The following is a 26,358-nucleotide window of genomic DNA, read 5'->3' on the forward strand; positions in this document are numbered from 1 at the left end:
TGAAAAACTTTACTTTTGCTGTAGATTTCACAATAACTGAATTTAATGACATTAATTTGATCAATAACATAAAACTAACATGCTTCTCCACAAATGCTATGAATTTCAAATGTAGAAAAAAAAAATCTGTCGGATAAAGTAACACTGAGGGGGAGGGGGAGGGGAAAAAAAAAAAGAAAAAGAGAGAGAGAGAGCAAAGAAATGAGAGAATAAACAAAAAATTACACATTTATTTAAAAGTTGTTGTTTTCTAATGCCAGGCGTTTGACAATAAAGTCATTTGACCTCTTGCACTCCAATATTTTTCAAAGATATTATCATGGCCAGCCACTGAAGCACAGATTTTGAGGTGTTCCGAATCCATTTCTTGGTTTGAGTTGCACAATGGACAGTTAGGGGACTGATATATTCCAATTCTATGCAGGTGTTTGGCCAAACAATCATGGCCAGTTGCCAATCTAAATGCAGCTACAGACGATTTTCGTGGTAAATCGGGAATTAACTGTGGATTATGATGCAGAGGGTTCCATTTTTTCCCTTGAGATTGTGTTATCAAATTTTGTTTGTTGAAGTCTAAGTATGTAGATTTAATAAATCTCTTCACAGAGTAATACGTAGATTTAGTAACAGGTCTGTAAGTAGCAGTGCTGCCCTTCTTTGCTAAAGCATCCTAATTCTCGTTTCCCAGGATTCCACAATGGGATGGTATCCATTGGAATACAATTCTTTTATTGAGTGATATTAATTGAGAGAGCATTTTAGTTATTTCTGCTGTTTGAGATGAAGGTGTGTGTTTAGAGACTGTTGATAGAATAGCTGCTTTGGAGTCTGACAATATAACTGCATTTTTAAATTTACTGATGTGGCATAGAAGATTCCTGAGACTTTCACTTATTGCAATGATTTCTCCATCAAAACTTGTTGTTCCATACCCAAGAGATCTATAAAGTGAGAAGAGACAGCACGTAACACCTGCACCGGCACCTTGTTCTCTGGAGATCAAGGATCCGTCGGTGTATAAATGAAGCCAGTTTTGTGGAGGGTACCTAATATTAATTGTCTCTAAAGACAATTGTTTTAGTATTTCAGTGTTTACTTCTGATTTCAGTATTTCTTCTGTTAAATTTAGATTATATTCCATATTTAATAGAGTTAAAGGGTTTGGTAAAAGTACTTGGATTCGAACAACTACATGATCCAATTACAGGAACGCTCAGCGGAAAGTGTATGTCTGCGCCACAGCACACATACAACCTGCTGTCTTGTCCATAGGAAAGTTGTTGGGCATCAATCGGAGGTTGAAAGGCAACTAACACTGCTCTGGAGATTACCTAATCATGTGCACCACTAATTCGATCAGTGCTCTTACAATATGCAATAAGCTGGCTAGTGAAATTTTTTATTTTGAAAAGAATGCAATCAAAAGACTTGTCTGTGGTTGGGTTATCCAGAAGGTATTTTACAACATTAACATCTACATCAACGATCTCCCCCCCCCCGATTGTTTCAAGCGCAGAAATAAAGACACCTCTTTTTGCAGACGACATGGTCATGTGGACATCTTCCCCACAAATAGTCAAATCCAAAACTTCAATGGAAAAGACTCTGATCCTATTAGAAAAGTGGACTGACAACAATTTGATGGCTATAAATACTGATAAAACAACGTTTCATATATTTAGCTTGAAGAAAAACATCCCAAAACTGAATCTACAGTTCAAGAAAACAAACCTGAGACACACATATGAAACGAAATATCATCATCATCATCATCATCCTTCACGAATTAGGCCTCTGTAGACCTGTTTCGGCCCCATCTAGCAGTCTTCTTAACGGTCTTCCTGGTCGACGATGTCCTCTAGGTTTATATTGCATCATAATTTTTGGGATTCTTGAATTTTCCATTCTTCTTACATGATCTAGCCAATTGAATTTGTATCTGCTGATTTTTTCTTCTACTGACTCTACTTCTAATTGTTCTAAAATTTCTTCATTCCTTTTTCGGTCTAAAAGAGTATATCCTGCTGTTCTCCTGAAAAATTTCATTTCCGTTGCTTTGATTCTGTTCATGTCTTTTTTCTTAACGAAATATTTAGGGACAATTTTTTATTCAAAATTATCTTGGAGAAATCATATTGAAGCAGTAGTAAACAAATCAACAAAAAGACTTCCAATTTTAAAGAGATTACCTGGAGCAAAGTGGGGTAGTAATCGGCAGACTTTGAACATCACGTACAAAACATTCATCAAGCCAATACTGCTCTACAATGCGGAGGTATTAATTACAGCAAATAATTTCAACCTGAATCGACTAGAAGTATGCCAAAATCAGGCCCTGCGACTAATAACTGGTGCAGCAAAATCAACCCCAATCACGGCAATGCAAGCCCTAACCCAGAACCCTCCAATATATCTCACTCTAGAGGAGCAGGCACTAACACACCATGAAAAAATGCTACGTTAACAACAACAAAATGGGAAAAAAGACTGTTACAACCAACCAAGTTGAAAACGCAAACAAGTTTCCTGTCCAAAGTCACAGAAATAAAAACAGAATTGAATCTCCCTAAATCTAAAGAAAACATTTTAAGCAGAGAAAACCCTCTAACCTTCGAACCAATTAACATTCAAGTATATTTAGAAGAACCAGTTACAAAATCTGAAACTTCCAAACCTGTACTAAAAGTGCTAGCATTAGAAGCTGTGAACAATAGATACCCACCAGAAGAATGGTTACATATCTACACAGATGGGTCTACTATCGATAACAACTCAGGATCAGGAATTACGTGGGCGTTATTCTCATTTTATCAACCAGCAGGACATCACACAACAAATTTTGATGCGGAAATAACGGCTATTCATATCTCACTCCAACACCTACTGTACAGAATAGATAAATTTCAAAATGCTGTCATTCTCTCTGATTCTAAAGCAGCATTATATGCAATAAATTCATATAAAATGATGTCAATCCAAATTAAAGAATGTCACAAAATGATCCAACAACTTCAAAAACTACAGAAAAGAATTCAATTGCAATGGATACCTGCACATTGCGGAATTGCTGGAAATGAAACTGCTGACTTTCTTGACAAAAAAGGATCCAATTTAATTCAGAATACAAATACAAGCCTACCTTTTACATCCATCAAAAGACTAATTAAAAATAAATATAAAATCAAGCAAAACCAAGCACTATGTACCAAAGCCAAAGATAAAAAATGGAGCATTTTAATAAAAAAACCAGAAATTATTCCAGAAATCCCACGTAAATCTGCAGTAGCAAAATTCAGACTGCTTACAGAACACGATTATTTGCCCAAACACTTGAATAAAATAGAAATTTACACAAATCCAAATTGCCTTCTATCCAACAAAGAAGAAGAAATGACTGAAGATCACCTCATAACCTGTGAAGTTCTACCTGATGGATCCACCACAGAGAAATATTGGAGAGCAAGAACGCTAATGGCTTCGTTGCCAAAGCCCGGCATTAGATAACAACAACAACAACAACAACATTAATGAATTTTATGATTTAGACAATATAGTGATTTAATATTATTATTGCTTTCCTTGTGTCTTACTTGTTACTGTTGACTTTGTCGACAGTCTTTTTGACTCTATGACATAATAATAAATATCAAATATCCAAAAAGAAGATGCAAAACTAAAGATAAGCATAGTTTAGGAAGGCATTAGTTGACCATAAATGGAGACTGGACACTAATCAACCAACAAGCACAACAGCATAAAACAAAGAACGAAAAAATAATACACACAGCAAAATCTTATGATAAAAAATATTATAGTCAAAATCTTATGATAAACATAGTCTTTTACATTTTAATAAATGTACCTTGCACAAAGTCTAAAAAGATCATCCACTGTATCAGGATGATTCTTCAGTCCATTTGTCTCTTGTAAAATTATAAATGTGGGTCCTAAAAATGCTTGTAACATGTCTAGCAGTCCTTGCACACAGCCTGGCTCGGTGGCGTACTCGTCCACAAGAATGCTCCCCAGATACAGGAAACAGCTGTGCTGATGCATCTGATACAGGGTCACAATCTGAAACATTAACAGATACCATTCATTATACTTACGACAGTCGTCCATTAACAAATTAAACCTTCAATTGTAAGTTTGGATTCTATGTCCTCTAAAGGTAAGCATTCACTATATCATATCGTACTCCTCGTACGAATCGCACGCAATGGATATTTTAAGTGCAGTGCGTTCACTGTAACATCTCTACCTCATCACCTCATCGAATTCCCTATCAGCTGTTTAAGACATGATGTCGTACGATATTGACATTGCTGAAAACAGAGGAGTGTTGAGGTTAGGTCTATTAATTATGACTGTTAGCGAATAAGAATTTGTAATTGCTTCATACGTCTTAATTGAAGAGGAGAAACGAAAGAGATATTGGTTAACACAATATATATGTAAAGGTACGGTCACACATTGCTACTTTTGCAGCAAAAGTTGCGTGTCGTGTTCACACGTAAGCCAAAAGTAGCGCGCTGCACGCTACTTTTCGTGCTGCGCAACCCGAGTGCAGCAAAAGTTGCAACTGGAAGTTGCGAGTCTGTTCACACACAAGGCGCTACTTTTGCAGCCGCAGTCACGCTGCAGGTTTCCATCTCCGTGTTGACTTCTCAATATACATTTTGTGGTTATGTTCGCATTATTAAGAAACTCATGCGAAAGCTTACTTATCTATTATAATACATTAATTATTATTATTAATTATTAATTATAATTATTTGCTTTTCTGCCCTAACTAGTATTCAGAAATTGGCATTATTTTTACTATAAAGCTTTTAAAAACGCCTATATACTTGAATGATAACCAACAGCATATTCACGTAATCAATGTTGGCAACCCTCCTGTTTGAAACTACGCTACAGAAAATAAAAAAAAATTAATTATATTGTCAGCAAATATGCTCAGACTGTGTTGTGCATTTAATAACTGTTACAAATCATTTATCTTCATTACATCTAACATTAAAATACATCCAAACAATAAAAGTATCATTGGCACATTTGGGTGGCAACACTGGTCGCAACCGCAGCAAAAGTTTCAACAAAACCGATATCAAAATGCTGCGGCTGCAACCCTGAGAACCCTGTTCACACGTCGCTACTTCTAAGCTGCGCGCAGCATGGAAAAGTAGCGGGCAGCAGGTTCGGCAGCCGCTACTTTTCGGGTTGCACCGTTGTTCACACGTCGCAGTACGAGAATTGCGCAGTTTTTTTGTACTGCAGTGCTGCAAAAGTAGCGACGTGTGACCGTACCTTAAGAAACGACTTCATTACTGTAATGGGAATGCCTCAAATTATATAAGTCTTCCTAGTTTTCTACAAGCGAAATAAGTTATCCGTTTGCCATTTTGGCGCGAAACTGAACATGGCACAACATAATAGTAACAGTTGAGCAATTAAAATTGATTTATTAAAGAAGGCCATGACTGCACGCATCGAAAAAGTTGGTCATCCGAGAAACGTGGATGGATTTGCAGAGAGCCGATGCGTGCGATACGATGTAGTGAACGCTTACCTTAATAAAGCATCTCTTTAATTTTAAGCCTTTTGATAAATAACATTTTAATTTCAGGTATTTTTCTTAAATTGTAAGTCTTTGATCAAGTAAGTCTTCAATTTATAGCGCTCATATGACCTCTTAAATGTTAAGTTTTAGTGACGAAATGCATATATTTTAACTATGTTAATAATAAAAACTTCTTTAATTTCAAGTTTCTTACTACAGTAACTCTTAAATTTTAAAATTCATCAATAAAGTAACACTTGAATGTTACATCTTTAATAAAACAAAAGAACATTAATTGCCATTCAGTTCCACATACTTTTGTTTAACTCTATTGAAGCATATCGAGTTTGAAGCAGTTGAGTGAATTAACACTGAATATGTTACAATAATAAACATCAATAATTTCAAGGGAATATTTGTTCCCGGGCCGGGTATCGAACCCAAGACCTTTGGCTGAGCACGTCAATGCTCTATCAACTGAGCTACTCAGGAACTCTACCAGTTCCCGTCTCAATTATTCCCTTTATATCCACATACCTCAAGTGAATTGACAAGACATCAAAGACTCAGCATTGAGTGCACACTTTTTCTGTGTGACTTAAATTGTGGTTTTCTGTTAACGAACAGTGACATGTATTATACAAATCTGACTTTTCAGTAATAGCTCCCTGTAAAGATGACTTGAATAATTTCAAGAGGAAAAAATTGTTCCGAGGCTGGGTATCGAACTCAGGACTTTTAGTTCAGCACACCAACGCTCTATTGACTGAGCTACCCACAAACTCTGGGTCTTTGTCATCTTTTCAACTCACTTGAGGTATGTGGATATAAAAGGGAATAATTGAGTCGGACTCTGGTAGAGTTCCCGGATAGCTCAGTAGGTAAAGTATTGGCACACTCAGCCGAAGGCCCCAAAACAATTTTTCTCTTTAATTTATTCGAGTCAGCTTTACCGGGACCTGAAAAGTCAGATTTGAATAATAAGTATTATGTGATTTAATAAAACATTTCTCACAACTGACTACATTCACTAAAAATTATGCAGTTCCCAGAAAGCCTCTCTTACACATTACCATATTTTCTCGAATATCCCGCGCACTTTTTTTTCGAAATATACAAGTAAAAAATAGAAATGTGCAGTTTATTCAAAATTAAGTTGGCAACATCGTTAACTGAACTGTATTTGTGTTTAGTTGTTTTTAATTTGTTGTGAATATGTTTGTTAATTTTTTTTCTTTTGGTCTTTCACGGCTTATTTGAGAGCGTGAGGTAATCGAGAAAAGACGGTAATTATTTACAGTTTGTAAGCTACTGTCGAACTTTCTACAATTTCTTACGCTGTAAATGGAAGCTGGTATATACATTTTTGAAGCCTGATTTTCTTACCTGCTTAACAAGTGGTTCTAGAAGATGTGCAGACTGTTTGCCCACACAACGAACCGCAAACCTTAGACATCTGCAACACCTCTCCATTACACGACCATCTGCCTGATACTTAGTACAGGCATTTGAAAGGATAGGCCACATCTGAAAAATAAGTCCATCCAAACTTACTTATTTTTTTTCTTAATCCCTAACACCTAAGACATTTACATTTCCATGTCAACTAAATTCTTAAGTGACATTGTCAGTGACAGTTCCTCTATATGAGCACAGGAGCACGTCAACACCTTAAAAGCCAACAATAATCATACGTATTACTGTATTAATATTATTACATCTATTATTTTCCAATGTGCAATAACGTTCCTAAATTTTTTGTCCCTAGAGAATGTCCCGTTCGTGTGTCGTGTGTCTTTAAATCTCCATTGGACAGGTTGAAGCAGCTTGCACAATTTTTCTCTAGCAGGATGAAATAGCCTCAGGCGAGAATATTTTCTGGTTTGGTACAATGGTTACAATAGCTCTGGCTCGCACAGGTCTTAACGTGCTAGTGACAGAGAAACAGAGATGCTCCATCTCTCTTGGATCTGGCATCCTGTTCCTTTCTCCCTCTTTCCTTGTTTTCTCTCTTTACTTTTTCTTTTCAAAATACCGTTACGCACGGGGGCTGATTCTGTTGTCTTTTGTTCAGCAAAGTAAGGAAAAATACAAGCTCCATTGGTGCATATTGAAAGTTGAAACAGTAACACTTGAAGTTTGGAGACGGACGTGTGTGAAAATGTGTGTGTATTAAATGAAAGGAGAATTAAAACATTCCTCTGTAACACCATGACGTCCACACCTGTGGAGTAACGGTCAGCACGTCTGGCTGCGAAACCAGGTGGCCCGGGTTCGAATCCCGGTCGGGGTAAGTTACCTGGTTGAGGTTTTTCCGGGGTTTTCCCTTAATCCAATACAAGCAAATGCTGGGTAACTTTCGGTGCTGGATCCCGGACTCATTTCACTGGCATTATCACCTTCATATCATTCAGACGCTAAATAACCTAGATGTTGATAAAGCGTCGTAAAATAACCCAATAAAATAAAAAATAAAAAACTCCATGACAGAAGACCGATTAAGTACATTGGCTACGAGTATGTTGGCAGTGGAAAAAAAAAAAAAAAAAACCTGTTAACGACATAAGAGACTTCAATAATAAAGTTTGCATCTCTCAAAACTAGGCGCATGGAGTTTCTCTACAAATAAATCCAGATCTTCAACACCATCTACAACAGCAGTGAAGGTGAGTCCTATGAATTAGTTTTACTCTACCCTTGTTTAATGGTTTTAATTTTGGTTTATATGCGTAGATTTGGTGCATGAATATTAGAACTCGTTTATCTCTGTCTGTGACTACTCAGCTATACGAGAATATATGTGTGTTCATTACTCATATATACAGGGTGGTCTACATAAAGTGTCACAAGTTAACATCTCTTAAATGAATAGATAAAACCGAATGCTTTGTCTTCTAAATTTTATTGGGGGAAGGGGTCTTCCAAACTGTGATATGGACAATATTTCCCGGGGCCCCTTTAGGGGGCTACAGGGATAATCTTCAGATTTTTAAATGAAACCCTGGAATTTTTTTTTGTTCCCCCTCAATAAACTAAGCAACTTTTATTGAAACTTTTTTTTTCATAAACTGTTGAGCAGTTACATGCAGGGTATTTTCATTGAAGTATACAGTAATAGGAAAGATTACAAAATGAATAGGGAAAACAGGTCCAGCACGTCCAATCCATCTGTCACCAAATTTCATTTCTCATTTAATAGTTTCTCCTGTCTTTACCTAGCACTAACATCATATTTACTTTTCCATCATAAACTGACATGTTTCTAATCTAGAAGAGTCACACTAAACAATCAACATGACTTGTCACATATTTTGAGAGTTGAGGTGGCTTTGAAATCATAATACTGAAATACATGGAACTGAAATTTTTTTAGAAAAGATTTGCTATGTGTTTATATGTTAATTAAGGTTATTTGAGCAATTAATAAAATTATGTAAAGTTATAGCATGGTTTATTATTATTATTATTATTATTATTATTATTATTATTATTATTATTATTATTATTATTATTATTTATCTGTATTGGATATGTGTCGTTTCAAACATCCTATTCCATTTCAGAATTTCAGTATAGGAAAAAATGCTTTAAATAAAAGTTGCTTAATTTTCTTTGACATCACTGTCTTAAGGGATCTAAGAAAAGTTGCAATGAGATTTAAATGCTATGAGAGGGAATTCAGCTCCTTTCTGGACAAATACTGTATATACGTGAATACTCCATGCATATTTTTTCCGGAATTTAGCGAAGAAAAACTGGGGTATGCGCATTATTTGAAATAAGATTGGTACCGCTTCGCCGTAGGCTTAATTTCTTGATAATAAAACACAAATTACAGATTTTTTTTCTCTCTTAAAATTAGGGTAATTTTCATTTTTTCCTTGCTATTGTAGGTAGAGTCCCGGATACTTCTACAACAGCATGTGAAGATTATGACGCGTTTCTTAAAATAAATTGATATTTTATTTAGTTTTGGATTACAACATTATGTAGGCTTAATTTCTTGATAATAAAACACAAATTACAGATTTTTTCCTCTCTTAAAATTAGGGTAATTTGCATTTTTTTCCTTGCTATTGTAGGTAGAGTCCCGGATACTTCTACAACAGCATGTGAAGATTATGACACGTTTCTTAAAATAAATTGATATTTTATTTAGTTTTGGATTACAACATTATGTAGGCTTAATTTCTTGATAATAAAACACAAATTACAGATTTTTTTCTCTCTTAAAATTAGGGTAATTTTCATTTTTTCCTTGCTATTGTAGGTAGAGTCCCGGATACTTCTACAACAGCATGTGAAGATTATGACACGTTTCTTAAAACAAATTGATATTTTATTTAGTTTTGGATTACAACATTATGTAGGCTTAATTTCTTGATAATAAAACACAAATTACAGATTTTTTTCTCTCTTAAAATTAGGGTAATTTGCATTTTTTTCCTTGCTATTGTAGGTAGAGTCCCGGATACTTCTACAACAGCATGTGAAGATTATGACACGTTTCTTAAAACAAATTGATATTTTATTTAGTTTTGGATTACAACATTATGTAGGCTTAATTTCTTGATAATAAAACACAAATAATTACAGATTTTTTTCTCTCTTGAAATTAGGGTGCGCGGATTATTCGAAAACGCGGAATATTCGCGTATATACAGTAAATTAGAACCAAATAAAGAAAGATGTAGTGTAACTTAATACATACTAGGTTCAAAAAGTTCCCGGAATTTGCTAATATCATAGAAACAACGTACCTTAAACACTATTCTACAACATTCCCTTCAAAATAGTTGCCTTCCGCAACAACACACTTTTGCCAACGCGTGTAGAGTTCCTGGAAGCAGGCCTGGAAGCCATTTTGTGAAACCGTCTTAATGCTCTCGTCGCGTTTGCGATAACCTCTTCAGCATTGAATCTCCGTCCTTTCAGATGACTTTTCAGACGGGGAAACAGAAAGTAATCAGGTGGTGAGAGCTCAGGAGAGTATGGTGGGTGATCCAAAGCACTTATGTTGTGCCTGGCAAGAAAATTCTTTACAATAATTGCGCGATGAGCAGGTGCATTGTCATGCATAAGGAACCAGTTGTTTTCTACCCACTTTTCTGGACGTTTCCTTCTCACTGCGTCCCGGAGGCGACGGAGGATTTCTACGTACAATTCTTTTGTTACAGTACGACCTTCTGGAATGAACTCATGGTGGATGAGACCCTGAGAGTCGAAGAAAACTTCCAAAATAACTTTGCCTTTGGAAGTGTCCCTAGGAAATTTTTGCTTCCGAGGAGATGTTTTCGATTTCCACTCAGATGACTGTCGTTTAGGGACTGGGTCGTACAAGTAGCACCAAGTTTCATCACCAGCAATAATTTTGTTTAAGAAATCACCATCTTCATCAGCCATACTAATCATGTCCCCAGCAAGAGTCATTCTTGTTTCTTTCTGTTCTGCCGACAACATTTTCGGAACTAACTTCTGAGACACGTAATGCATGTTGAGATGCTTGTGAATAACATTGTGTACACTTCCGACTGATATTCCGACCTCTGCTGCTATCTCTTTTATGGTTTTACGTCGGTCGTCCCTCACAACATTACGCACACGCTGAGCGATTGCTTCATTTGTTGCAGTTGTTGGTCAGCCGCTGCGTACGTCATCTTTGATGCTATCGCGGCCACCAGAAAAGCATTTATGCCAGGCGTACACTTGAGTTTTTTCCATTGCTGCTTCGCCATATGCTTCTTCCAACAATCTTATGTCTCTGCAGGAGTTTTGTGTAACAAAACACAGAACTTGATGTTTGTACGTTGCTCTGTGGACATAATTACAAAATGCGACGAACAAACAAAACACTATGATAAACAATTGCCTACAACTTAAAACCAACAATCGCCATTATCAACAAACTTTAAGGAAATGACATCATGAATGTTACCAACAAAACAAATGTATAATATCCCCTGTTATATATTAATATGAAAAATGGTAGTAAAATTCCGGGAACTTTTTGAACCCAGTAGTATAACGAATTATGTACAACATTTTACGACAAGGATTAAGCACTCAAAGTAATTTCAAACAGCTGTAATTTACAGAAACCTCGCTAAACAATAACGAAATTAATACCAAACCATAGTCACCTCTGTAATAACACTTTGACAAGGATGAACTGCTCCGTTTGCAACATGTGGATTTGTATGCCTAAAAATAGCTGCTAATCTGTCCAACCACAGTGCAGGATCCAGCTTTGTTCCTCTTTCGGCTTTGACATCACTCTGTAAAACAAAAACAAACGACTATAACAACAAGTGCAACATTTCCATATAACAGACGTCCTCGCATGAGACGTCGAAGTTTCACTACATCAAGTTCTAAATCTATTAACTTAAGTAATAATGTATTAACTACATTAATATTAATAAAAGAAAACTATAACTTTATTAAATCATTGTTACCTATCTTTCATAACAACATTGTATCACAGAGGCATGTTCTTACAAAAATATGGTCTAGCTGTACTTATACTTATGTAGTCAACTTTTATTCATGAAGGTGTTAATGAAACAGGAATTCTGTTGGTCACAATGCAATGTGTATGCATTACTATTTCTCTTTTGTTTCATCTACAATCTTTTTTGTGATGCAATGACATTACAAATGTTAAGTTCGAAATTGTACAAAACTAAGATTACCATATATCTAAACATGTTTTAAAATAGAATGATGATAAATAATGTAACGATAACTTTTCTGATGAAAAGTGACAAGAAAGCAACTTTATGTAAAAGAAAAAAATACAATAATCATATTTATAGTCCCGTCGCTCTAATTTCTGGCAGCCAATTACGTTGCAGGTCGGCTACATTTAAATGTGTGCATCTTGTGATTCGTTGTTGAAGACGTTATGCATTTCCTAAGGCTAGATAAATACTTAATATAATCGTCCGCCATTTTGGCTCTTTCGTTGGCGTTCGCAAAAAGCACACGAGGACGTTATTTGCCACTCAATTATTTGCTGAAATACAGTGCATTTGATTTATATCATAGGAATTACGACATTACGTTTAACGGTGTGGCAAACAGATTCCTCGTCTGGTAGCTCGGCAACGAAAGAACAAAAATGACGAACGATACTACCTACCTAGACTTTATAGAGCCTTCACTTCCTAAGACGTAACCAAACAGGAGGAGTCACGCCGGGAATAACAGCGTCGTGACTTAATTTATTACATCAACCTTAACTTGTCTACATATAGCCACTTATCAATAACAATAACACAGTACAGTGGAGTCCCTCCATTGGAATTTTATGTTATGGAAACTTCTAATTTGGAAAGCTAGCTGACTCCATCCACTACAGGAACATCACTCAATATATGATAGGCGAACACTTTATTCATGCTTCACGTTGACATCAAAAGATACAGTAAAGAAGAAGAAAGCAATGTATTTTCACTTATACACGGAAATATTACAAACTTAAATAAGAATTATTTTAGCATCTAAATATGTACACAACACACACAAAATTAAGAGTAAATAATTACAGTGGTAACTCCTCTAAACAAAATAATTGTTTTAACGTTTTTTCTTTCTTTTTTTTTTTATTTGGTTATTTTACGATGCTGTATCAACATCTCAGATTATTTAGCATCTGAATGAAATGGTGATAATGCCGGTGAAATGAATCCGGGGTCCAGCACAGAAAGTTACCCAGCATTTGCTCGTATTGGGTTGAGGGAAAACCCTAGAAAAAACCTCAACCAGGTAACTTGTCCCGACCAGGATTCGAACCCGGGCCACCTGGTTTCGCGGCCAGACGCACTGACCGTTGGCTTAACGTCAATGACAAAATATTTATTAAGTCATTTAGATTGATACGTTTCGTAATACATTTACTCAGAAAACAAATTAAGTTGATACTTGTAGGAAATCTGCTGCATAGTCCTCCGATGCTTAAAGGAAGTACAACATCCTCAGTAATACATAGTATTAAAACAGTAAATAGTGTTTGTACTCACCTGGCTGCTTACTGTCTACGAGTCACTGATTTCATTACTCGGGAGTGATTGCATCACCGAGGTAGGGGTGGGTAAAGAAGACCAATAACGTAGTACTTACTACATACAAATGTATTAAATGATCTTTGATTGGCTAATAGTTTTCATCTTTCACTTATGAACAATGAAGGGACTCCACTGTAGTTTCAAATATCTGGCCTGGCTTAGTTTGTATTATTTTTTTTTTTTGACCTGATTTATTGATATTAAAAAGAAAACAGAAAGTAATGGAAATAAACTCAGAATGGTAGCAAATTAAAAAAAAAAAAAGTTATTAGATATGCTTATTTGGATAAATTAAGATTTTTAAATCTTACGTTTTATCATTTATTCATTTATACCATTCTGGTCAAAGGAAGGTTCTTCACTGCAAACTCAGCATTCTCGAATTTTCCATATCTTTTGCCTTCCTCTTAGTCTCTGCATACAATCCAATTGTCTCAATGTTGTCTATCATCTGATATCTTCTTCTGTCCCGAACTTTTCTCCCATTCACCATTCTTTCCAGAGCATCCTTCAGTAGATAATTTCTTCTCACCTGTGACCCAGACAATTTCTTTTTCTTTTTCTGATTAGTTTCAGCATTATTCTTTCTTCACCCACTCTTTCTAGCACTACTACATTTCTTATTTCATTTTGTCCGTTCATTTCACATGCTACATTCTTCTCCATATCCACATTTTAAATGCTTCTAGATATTTCTTTTCACTTCGTCGTAATGTCCATGTTTCTGTCTCACACAGTTCCACATTCCACACAAAGTACTTCACTAGTCTCTTCTTTAGATCTTTTTCCAGAGGTCCGCAGCTTCCTTTGCCATTGCTATCCTCCTTTCGACTTCCTGGCAGCAGCTCATGTTGCTACTTATAGTACACCCCAAGTATTTGAAGCAATCCATTTGTTCTACTGTCTCATTTCGAATTCGCACGTTTACTTTCTTTATTTTTCTTCCGATAACAATGAGATTCGTCTTGCTTGTAATTATCTTCATCTCACACTGCTCGCAGATGCCGTTTAGCTTCTGTAGAATATCCCTTATTAGTAATCACATTAAATAATTTAAATATGTTTCTCGATTATCTGATAATTTCTGTTACCTGGCTCACCTTTAGTCCAGTGCAGGCCAAATGTAATTGAGACTGTAACCGTGTGAGGATTTTCATAATTGTTTGGCAGTCATTTTACTATTTTACAACTTAAAAGAATGTAACCTAGATGAAAAGTGTTCACAATTTAATGTCATCATAATTTCGTTTCTAGTCTTACACAGAATAAAGTACATACAGTAGCGTGCAAATTAATCTGAACAACGTAATTTCTTATGCAAAAACACTTAAACAGGATAAAAAAAGGATCTAAGACATATTTCAGTAATCTATGTGGCCTCCCTTGTTCCTAATAACAGCTCTGAGACGATTTGGCATGGATTCCACTAATTTCCCCCAAATATTCTTCATTTCTTCATCGCGAAACCATACACCAATGAGGGCAGAAATCATCTTCTCCTTTGTAGAACAATCCATTTTTTGCATTCTTCTTTTCAAATTGACCACAAGTTCTCAATGGGGTTAATGTCGGGTGAGTTGCCTGGCCAGGGGAGTACCTGAATATTCTTCTTGTTGAAGTTTTTCGAGACGTATGGCATGGTGCCAGGTATTGTTGGAACACACCTCTGCCATCCGGAAATGATTTTTGCAGCTGGGGTACGATTCTGGTTTCCAACAAGTGAATATATTTGTCAGAATTCATCATTCCCTTGATAGGGATTAATGCTCCAGGCCCTTCATGTGTAAAACAACCCCAAAACATTACTTTAGGGGGGTATTTGGGTGCTTGTTGGAGATGAGCTGCTGTTACTTTTTCGGATCCTTTCCGTACGTAAGAAACACGCTGGCCGTGGACCTCGAAATGAGACTCATCAGAAAAAAGTACATTCTTCCAGTCATTCACTGTCCAGTGTTGATGTAATTTTGCCCACATTAAGCGTTTTTTGCACATAACAGAGGTTAGCAGTTGCTTCTTAATAGGCTTACGAGCCCTTCGTCCAGCTTCCAAAAGCCTACGCCGCACTGTTGTGACGTGAATATTCGCCCCAGTGGTAGCCATTAACTCGCGGGTTAAGTCGACAGCAGTTAGTCTAGGATTTAATTTACTTTTCCTGACAATTAAACGATCATCTGCAGGTGAAGTCTTCCTTTTCTGGCCACAGTTTCCTTTTATTCTGGGGTGTGGTGGATCCCGTCTCCCTGTATCGTTTTATGATCGAATTAACAGTAGCCAAACCGATGTGACATTCTGCAGCAATTTGCCTCTGTGTCATAGAAGAATGCTCTGCTAATGTTATAATTTTAGACCGTTTTCGTGGAGTTGTATCCATTTGTGAAGACGACAGAATGTACACAGGATTGCAATATTAAGTCTTCAACACAAATGAAATGCTTATAAGTACAAAACAACAGGCAAAATGTCACATATTATAAAAAAAATAATAACGACAGACCTTCAACAATGGAATTACACGTACTACAGATGTCAATTAAAGCAGTATGAGCAGCTGTGAGGCCAACAATGACAGAAAATGTAAAAATATGTCGTGTTCGGATTAATTTGCACGCTACTGTATAGATTTTTATTATACTCATTAAGCAAAAACTAAAATAATTACTAAGTTAAGTAATGGTTAATCAATAAATCAACCATATTCACAATCTTTCACATCTTTTTTCTTTCACAAAGTTATATAACATTCCCACTGCTAATGATCCTACTTTCTCTACTTGTTCTAATCCAGAGGTCTCCCAACACAAAGTAATAATGAAGAGTGCTAACTTCATTAATTGACACACATCCAACACTCCCTTTTGCCCTCCTTACCCATTAAGTCTGCAGATGCTGCAATTTAGAGACTTTAAAGGCCATATCTATTAACCAGCATCAGCTGTTGTTGTTATTGGGTGACAAAACATGTAGATTACTTGGTAAAAATCGAATCAACAACAAAAGTTAGGAGAAAAGCTAATCGAACAGAATTCCATAATGTATTACAAAGTGTCTTTTGTGGTTGTAATTTAACTGCAGCAGATAAAATTAATTTCACAGTCAGTTCAGTTTAATGTTAACATGTTCTATCACATTTTATGAAGAAAGTATTGTGATACTATAAAAATTCAATTCAGCTGACAGCTTCACTGCTAGGATAGCTGAGCATTGGATAACAACATAAGAATCCATTTTCAAGATTTTTAAGAAATTACTCATGTTTGGTACCTCATTTAAATTTCAGTTTTTTATCAATGAAACCTTTCTCCTTACCTCTACAAGCTGACACAGGGGATTTATCTGAAACCAACAAATCTGTTTCATTGCACGTTGAATCTCATCTGGAGGCATTCGACCTAAGATGATAGAAACACCTGCAACAAATACACACAATATTCATTTCGACACTTATTATATATGATATGATATATATTTGTCAAACAATTACAATAAATATATTGTATAAATACAAAAGAGATATATAAGCTTAAATATAAATGAAAAATGAAAAGAGGTAAATACAAATATAAATACAAGATGTAAAATGTAAAAATGAAAATTAAAGAATAACAAATAGGTAGCAATATCACTTTAAATAAATTGATTATCTTCAAAATTTTAATACGAAAAAGTTTACATTTAATATAAGACATGCTGAAATCTATCCTATATTCTAGTGCAATTGATTGAATTTAAATACATTCTTAACAGTGGTGAATTCTTATGTTGATTTAAGATTTCATTTTAATTAATTAGTAAATACAGAAAATACAGATAAATACAAATACAAATATAATAATAATAATAATAATAATAATAATAATAATAATAATAATAATAATAATAATAATAATAATAATATCTACTTGGAGGATTTAGTGAAGAAGTGTTTTTAGAACATGGGAGGAGTGATAGTAGGAGGAAGAAGAATAAAGTGTATAAGATTTTCAAATGATATGGCATTGTTAGCAGAAGAGGAGATGATACTAAAGCATTTGCTACGGGAGCTAAATGACAGCTGTGAGCAGTACGGAATGAAGATAAATGCCAACAAGACGAAGACCATGGTCATAGGAAGAAAAGTAATGAAGGTAAATGATAAAATACACGTTTTTGGACAATTTTATAACAGTGTTCATTAAAATTGATAAAATACACTAAATGGAAGAAAATATATACCGTTAACAGTTGTATGACTGCTCATACAACTGTTATATATTTTCTTCAATTTTATTGTATTTTATCAAAGGAGGTAAACTTGTGGATTCTAAATGAGGCAGTAGAGCAAGTGGACAGCTTCAAATACTTGGGGTGTACTATAAGCAGTAACATGAGCTGCTGCCAGGAAGTCAAAAGGAGGATAGCAATGGCAAAGGAAGCTTTTAATAGAAAAAGGAGCATCTTCTGCGGACCTCTGGAGAAAGAACTAAGGAAGAGACTAGTGAAGCGCTTTGTATGGAGTGTGGCATTGTACGGGGCAGAAACATAGAGATTACGACGAAGTGAAGAGAAGCGACTAGAAGCATTTGAAATGTGGATATAGAGAAGAATGGAGCGTGTGAAGTGGGCAGACAGAATAAGAAATGAAGCTGTGTTGGAAAGAGTGGGTGAAGAAAGAATGATGCTGAAACTGATCAGGAAGAGGAAAAGGAATTGGTTGGGTCACTGGATGAGAAGAAACTGCCTACTGAAGGATGCACTGGGAGGAATGGTGAACGGGAGAAGAGTTCGGGGTAGAAGAAGATATCAGATGATAGACGACATTAAGATATATGAATCATATGAGGAAACAAAGAGGAAGGCAGAAAATAGAAAAGATTGGAGAATGCTGGGTTTGCTGCCTTTGGGCAGAACACTAAATGAATAAATTAATGAAATAACAAATACATAACAGTTGTTAGCTGGGATATAAAAAGAATAAGAAGTTATTTTGCTCTCTTGTACAATTTCCTGAAATGCAGTTACGAGGTTCTATAAGTAAGCCAACGATATAATTACTGTATCTCACTTGATCTCCAATACACACAGAAAGTTTCAGATCTTACCTTTCAGAAGACCTATTGCTGCTTCATTGGAAATACTGAAAGTATCCAAGGACTGGATTATTTGGACAAGACCATTAAAATGGACACCCATATGATCCCGACATGCACTGCAGATGCTTTGTAAAGAACTTGCAGCTGCAGATGCTAGATGGGGCTGTTGTAGGCAGTAGAGTAAAAAATTTAAAACAGGTTCTGAAAATAACACAAACATATCCACGTATTAGTACATTTGATCATTTCACATAACAGAAGTCTGCAAATTAAATTTTACAACATCACATTACAAAAAAATTCTGTGGCTGGGAGGAAAAAGGTCTTAAGTCAATTTTTTGTGAAAATGAGATTTTTATATATTCTGAAAGCGGAAACAATTCTCTACAAACTGGTAAAACTGTTAAAGTCAAATAAGACTCCTGACTGGATTTATAGAGCGTTACCAAATGTCCTAAGTACTTTTTGAATTGAGCACACACAGAATAAAGGGCTTAAGAATATTTAATACTTTATTCCTTACAAACCATCACATGTTTACTTTCCCTGCTTCCCTATTAAGAAGGCCTAACTTGTATTTTAGTTACTTTATCACATACAGATGCCCTTTCCTTTTAAAACTTTAGGCACCAGGATAAACAGTCTTATATTGTTTAAGACCTATTTTGCATTCCTAATAATTTACATTTCTCATTTATTTTCACACGAAAAAGGTCTTATGTTTAAATAGTCCTTTCTTCTCAGTTTGGGTTCTAGTCTTGAAAGGGAAACAATCAAGAAAATTGTTAAATGAGCAACATTGCCTATTTTAGAAGAAATATAAACAAATAATATCCAGGAAAAACCTCTTAATTTAAAAAACTCTATAATTGACACCAATTTCAATCTTTCTACTGCTCTCCTGAAAAGCATAAAATTTTTACTTAAGACCTTTTTCCTCCCGGGCACAGAATTATACACATTAATATAACAGGCTGATGAAAATCATTTAAAAATAGCAATGTCAAAGTTTGTTTTCGAGCTTAAAGTGTTCCTTAAGCTTTCAAGTAGTGTGCTTATGTTAAATCCTTGACTTGTGTATGCTTCTTCTTCCTCTTCTAAGAATGACATGTCAATGACAGAAATCATTTTATCATTCTAGGTAGTGCACCGAGCAAAGATGGATGTACTTTGCATATAAGAGCCTAAATTTAAATTTAAATTATTTTATAATGGGGAGGGGATCCTTCTTTTAGATTTTCTTAAATCTATAGCCTATTTTAATTTAGTACGATAGAAATGGATTCGGAACACCTCAAAATATGTGCTTCAGTGGCTGGTCATGATAATATCTTTGAAAAATATTGGAGTGCAAGAGGTCAAATGACTATTGTCAAACGCCTGGCATTAGAAAACAACAACAACTTTAGTACGGTTCTTGGCACCTCTCAGTGCAGTCCCTACCCAGAGATCCGATTGAGGGACTATTTTACCTCCGGAGAATTTTACACTGAAGTGCAGCTTACAGCGGTGAAATTTTTGGAGGTATTCAGCATGTTTTTCCTCCATTACTGCGTCTTGTACAATAATGAAAAGGCTGCAAAAGGGTATCTGTCGGATACAGGGGGGACAGCCATTAATCCTTCCCATTGAAGGCTTTAAGGAACCAACCTGGACAAATACCCAATGTCCCATCCCTACCTTCCCGTGGTGCAGCTGTTAGTAAGCATAACTTTACAAGCTGAACTAAAGGGAGAGGCTACTCATCAACTAGCACTGGTCAGCTTGATGAGTTAATGACTGAATTTGGTATAATTTTCCTCTATTCAATACCTAATTCCCTCTTTACCCTTTCGTATCCAGACCTCTGACTGAACTCTTACTTTCTTCGACCCCGACGGCTTTAGAGCTTTCGAGGCCTAGGGGTTCATTTCCCTTTCCTTCCTCCTCTTTCTACTTTTCTGTTCCTAGTGCTGACCTGCTATGGCACTAAAATCGTCCTCCAGTGGCTTAAGGAGGGAAAGCTGGTGATCAACAAGATCTCCCAGCTAGGTCCAATGGACCCGTCGACCAACAGCAGGTGTGGTCCTCCAGACATTCTGGGGGTTGTGTGTGAATGAAGTAGCCACCAAAACGTTAAAATATGGTGTTCACTTAAATCGGCTACAACTTGCCATTTTCACTGTGCTTCAGTGGCTGGCCATGATAATATCTTTGAAAAATATTGGAGTGCAAGAGGTCAAATGACTTTATTGTCAAACACCTGGCATTAGAAAACAACAACAACAACACTGAGGGACTCCATGAATGAATCTATCTCTATCTAATGCTTTTGCTTCAGTAAAGTCTCATTTTACAAACCTATGGATCAACAATTGGCTCTCTTCTCACAAAGGAAAAATTTTACAGTCTGTACAAAAGAAGCCAAATGACCTGGAAATGTACAAAAACTTGCCCAGACATGTTCAAACATTTTTAACAAGAGCCAGAACAGGTCACATTGTCACTCAATTGTACCTACACCGATTTCACCTTTCTGATAATCCTACTTGTCTGTGGTGTAATAATCATGATGAAGATCTGGAACACATTCTTCTATACTGTCCAGCCATAAACCACAAAAGAAGTAAATTAAAATCATCAGTACCAGTTACAGAAGACACAGCCTTGCAGTATATATTGACTACACCCCAACTCTGGCTACTAGCAACAGGCATCTATAATGAACACCGATCAAAATACCCCTCATTTCTCGTGAAAAACAACAACTGAATAGACTATAGTGGACTTTATGTTGTCAGCAAACAGCTGGACACATTAAGAAGATTGATTGATGAATTCTTTTACATGCTCTGAATGTACGAGATTGGGTATTTGCCTTTACTTTTCTTCTGAAACCTAGTCATGTAACCTGAAAACTTTATCACTCCTTAAAAATTTAACATTTCAGCCATTCTAATTGAAGACCTCCCTTGAAAAAGGATGTAACATAAATTAATTAAATATGTGAACTTTGGCGGAAAAAGTAATTTTAAAACATTCATTTATAAAAATTAATTAATGCATCCAGTAGCTGAATAAACTTTTATCCTCGATTAATAAAACGGTTCTGCTAGTAAATATAGGTCTAATGAAATATGCCCCTGAAATAATTTTCTTTTCTCCTGAAACACACATTATAGATTTGTTGGTTACACCCTTATTCGAGGGAGGTCTTCAATTGTCAAGGATGTTACATTTTTGCTATTTTCAAACTCTACATATTGAAAATGAAATGAATTCATCCAGTAAGACAACTTCTTGCAACATGTCAAGATAAGAGTATTTGTGTACACATGTTACAATTGAGAAGACACTATAAATCTAGCATTACAATTTATTATTATCATAGTATTAATCATTATGAAACAGAAGATAATTACACAGCTTACCTAATGACTGTGGATGTCGTTCTATCCATTCACAAAGCTCTCCAAGCAGGAGCACTGAAGTATGCCTCACAGCCACATGAGTATTTTCTGGTAAATTAAGGATGGCTTCCACCACTTTTGGCACAACATCATTTTCTTCACTAGAAAAGAAAATATCACTTTCATTAAATATCAATTAAACTGTAACAACCTATCCCATTTTGTTCTGGCCTAGTTGCCTCATAAGTGGTGTCTTGTTGGTATCACTGGCGAAGTTCAGACTTGTCTTTGAACAGCTGACTAAACAACAACAACAACAACCCAACCACAGTGAAGCAATGACCAGACTGTCCTTTTCTTGTCCTCACTGTCACTACCACTGTTTGACTATTGCGACGTAATACTTACAGACTTGAACAACTGAACTTTCGAACAAGCTGCAGCGTGTGCACAATATGTGTGTCAGATTCATCAGCAATGCTCACAAATTTGACCACATTACACCCTCGTTCAAATCTTTATCCTGGCTGCAACTTAGTAACCGTAGAACACTTCATTCGCTGTCTCTTCTGTTTCGAGTTCTCCACACTTCTACTCCAAATTATCTTCGTTCCCCGTTTAACTACTTATCCTCCAATCATAATCTAAACACCAGGGCACAGGAGAGCCAAATCTTAGCAATTCCTGCCCACAGAACATCCCACTATTCATCCTCTTTTACTGTCTCAGTCCCCTGTGAATGGAATTCTCTACCTCAGAAGATTAGGGGCTGCCAGACAATAACCACTTTCAAGAAAAGACTAAACGATTTCTTACGGGCGCAGTCAAATTGAAGTTATAATTGTGATCGAGTTTAATCATTTAATTTAATTTAGGTATAACTATTTTTATTACTATTATTATTATTACTATTATTATTATTATTATTATTATTATTATTATTATTATTATTATTATTATTATGTATTTTTTTTTGTTGTTATGAAGATAAAAAGAATTGTCATTGTATTATATTAATTACGTATTATATTGTATTGCAGTATTGTACTGCTTTGTATTGTATTAATTATGTTATATTCATAGCAATGTAGTAATTTTCTATCATTCTGGTTGAGTGGAAGAGAAGGCTGAATGGCCTTAACTCTGCCAGATAAAATAAACCATTATTATTATTATTATTATTATTATTATTATTATTATTATTATTATTATTATTATTATTATTAAATAAAATTTTTTGTCTTATTATTTGCATCAACTTTTAAACCAAATAACCTGGAAATGTACAAAAATTTGCCCAGACATGTTCAAACATTTTTAACAAGAGCCAGAACAGGTCACATTGTCACTCAATTGTACCTACACCGATTTCACATTTCTGATAATCCTACTTGTCTGTGGTGTAATAATCATGATGAAGATCTGGAACACATTCTTCTATACTGTCCATCCATAAACCACAAAAGAAGTAAATTAAAATCATCAGTACCAGTTGCAGAAGACACAGCCCTGCAGTATATATTGACTACACCCCAACTCTGGCTACTAGCAACAGGCATCTATAATGAACACCGATCAAAATACCCCTCATTTCTCGTGAAAAACAACAACTGAATAGACTATAGTGGACTTTATGTTGTCAGCAAACAGCTGGATACATTAAGAAGATTGATCCTAAATGAAATTTTGTGTTCTAACTTCAGAGAAACTGGCCAACTCCACCTTTCTAGCTCATCAATGAGAATGTATCATATGTAAGTAAAGCTGTCCTTTTGGTTTCTTGTCAAACATATTTTATTTAAAATTTCTTGCTTAACATATCATTCTGTCATACTCGACAACATATTTTTCTTTGTGCCTGAATTGTTACCTCCAAAAACAAAACTGGTTGCCTCCATTCCAATGCTGATAACAAACAATGCCTCTTTTAAAGAAAGTAAGGGAATAGACCAAAGCAAGGAAATATATTACTTACCTAAGGAATGGGAAGAATAATACTTTGTGAGGAAGGGAGGAGAAAAAAAAAACACACACACACACACATGCACGCGCGCACACACACACACACACACACACACACACACACACACACACACACACACACACACACACACACACACATACACACACACACACACGAGGTTGTTTAGTAATCTATATAATTTAATGGAATGAGTCAAAATCAGGATAGGAGAAGAAATGTCTGAAGAAAGTGAAATAGGGAGAGAAGAACGTCAAGGAGACCCTTTATCACCTCCCATGTTCAACATCTACTTGGAGGATTTGGTGAAGAACTGTTTTCAGAACATGGAAGGGGTAAAAGTAGGAAGAAGAAGAATAAAGTGCTTAAGATTTGCTGATGATATGGCGTTGTTAGCAGAAGAGGAGATGATACTAAGGGATATGCTACTGGAGCTAAATGACAGCTGTGAGCAGTATGGGATGAAGATGAGTGAAAACAAAACGAAGACCATGGTCATAGGAAGAAAAGTAAAGAAGGTAAACTTGGTAATTCTAAATGAGGCAGTAGAGCAAGTGGACAGCTTCAAATACTTGGGGTGTACTATAAGCAGTAACATGAGCTGCTGCCAGGAAGTCAAAAGGAGAATAGGAATGGCCAAAGAAGCTTTTAACAGGAAAAGAAGCATCTTCTGCGGACCTCTGGAGAAAGAACTAAGGAAGAGACTAGAAGTGCTTTGTGTGGAGTGCGGCATTGTATGAGGCAGAAACATGGACATTACGACGAAATGAAGAGAAAAGAATAGAAGCTTTTGAAATGTGGATATGAAGGAGAATGGAGTGTGTAAAGTGGACAGACAGAATAAGAAATGAAGCTGTGTTGGAAAGAGTGGGTGAAGAAAGAATGATGCTCAAACTGACCCGAAAGAGAAAAAGAAATTGGTTGGGTCACTGCCTGAAAAAAAAAACTGCCTACTGAAGGATGTAGTGGAAGGAATGGTGAATGGGAGAAGAGTTCGGGGCAGAAGAAGATATCAGATGATAGACGACATTACGATATGTGGATCATATGCGGAGACAAAGAGGAAGGCAGAAAATAGGAGATATTGGGGAATGCTGAGTTTGCAGTGAAAGACCTGCCTATGGGCAGAACACTTATGTATGTATGTATGTATGTATGTGTAACTGATTTTGGTACTGTTTATAATGAATATTTATATTTGAATTTTGTACCTTTTTTTAGCACCTTTTTTCAACAAAATTAAGGCAACTTTTTGGTAGAAATTTTGCAGCTAAAATTTCTAACTCTATTTATAAGGAGGATCATTTGTGATCTTAGGGTAGAATCACGTTTGTCTATGAATTCTATATTCTTGTCTTCGTTAATCGTCAATTATAGATATTTCTCTTGAAAACAATTTATTTTTCCACACAGTCTTATCATAATGTCACTTCTCATGCAATAATCATATGACGGAAGACATCTTGAAGACAAAATAAAGTGAAGGATACAAAGACACAATTAAGGCCTCCTCACACCAGCGCGAATTATTCGCAGCGGTGGCAAATGTTTCGCGTTGTTAAGTTGTCACCACCTCAGAGCACATTGCAGTATATAAGTGTGCCCACACCGACGCAAAAGTGCAGCGTTGAAATTTAGATTCGCCTCCTGCGCGATTTTTTTCGCCGCCGCCACGAATATTGTGATTGCGTTCTGCGAGAAATTGATAGAAATAGTGAGGAAACAACCAATCTTATACGACTTATCACAAGAATATAAGGAAGAAGGACAAAATATGGGATGAAATTTGACTGGAATTAGAAGAAACCGGTGAGTTATTGACAATATGTAACATATATTCACAAGAGAAAAATTCTAGCGTACAGATGGCCTGTCTGGAAGCAATAATTGAAGATTGTAATCCCAAAACGCGATCAGTACATTTTTATGAAAGGACTGGGATAGTTTATTATCATAAGAACCATAAATTATATTTTATTTGTTTATTCATTTCACAGTTAAATTCCGTACAGGATACTGGTAATATTAAACACAAAGAAATATAAAAATCACAAATACATACAATATGAACAAGAAATTATTAACTATAATAAAAACAGTAATATTAAGAGTAGCCTAATTACAGAACATGAAAGATTACAAGTTACATGATGAGTTACATTATTACTTAAAAATAGCGAATATTACAAAGCAAAACATTAGCAAATACAGAAATAAACAATAAAACTGTATAATAGAATATACATTTGAGCTTTTAGGAATTCTATGCAGTCATTAGTGTAGTAAAAGC

The 26,358-nt window shown here is 35.6% G+C and overlaps 1 protein-coding gene across 1 annotated transcript in view; it reads right to left on the reverse strand.

The window, feature by feature from the left end:
- The window catches only part of Tnpo-SR (transportin 3), an 81,641-nt gene that overhangs the window by 16,031 nt on the left and 39,252 nt on the right, over positions 1–26,358 (reverse strand). The window contains exons 9-14 of the mRNA XM_069826852.1: positions 22,109–22,248; positions 18,708–18,899; positions 16,936–17,036; positions 11,704–11,838; positions 6,950–7,090; positions 3,863–4,074 (exon numbers count right to left, since the gene is read on the reverse strand). Coding sequence (XP_069682953.1) covers positions 3,863–4,074; positions 6,950–7,090; positions 11,704–11,838; positions 16,936–17,036; positions 18,708–18,899; positions 22,109–22,248 — 921 coding nt within the window. The remainder of the gene's footprint in view (positions 1–3,862; positions 4,075–6,949; positions 7,091–11,703; positions 11,839–16,935; positions 17,037–18,707; positions 18,900–22,108; positions 22,249–26,358) is intronic.

Source organism: Periplaneta americana, chromosome 5, assembly GCF_040183065.1.
Source record: "Periplaneta americana isolate PAMFEO1 chromosome 5, P.americana_PAMFEO1_priV1, whole genome shotgun sequence".
Classification (NCBI taxonomy): Eukaryota; Metazoa; Arthropoda; class Insecta; order Blattodea; family Blattidae; genus Periplaneta; species Periplaneta americana.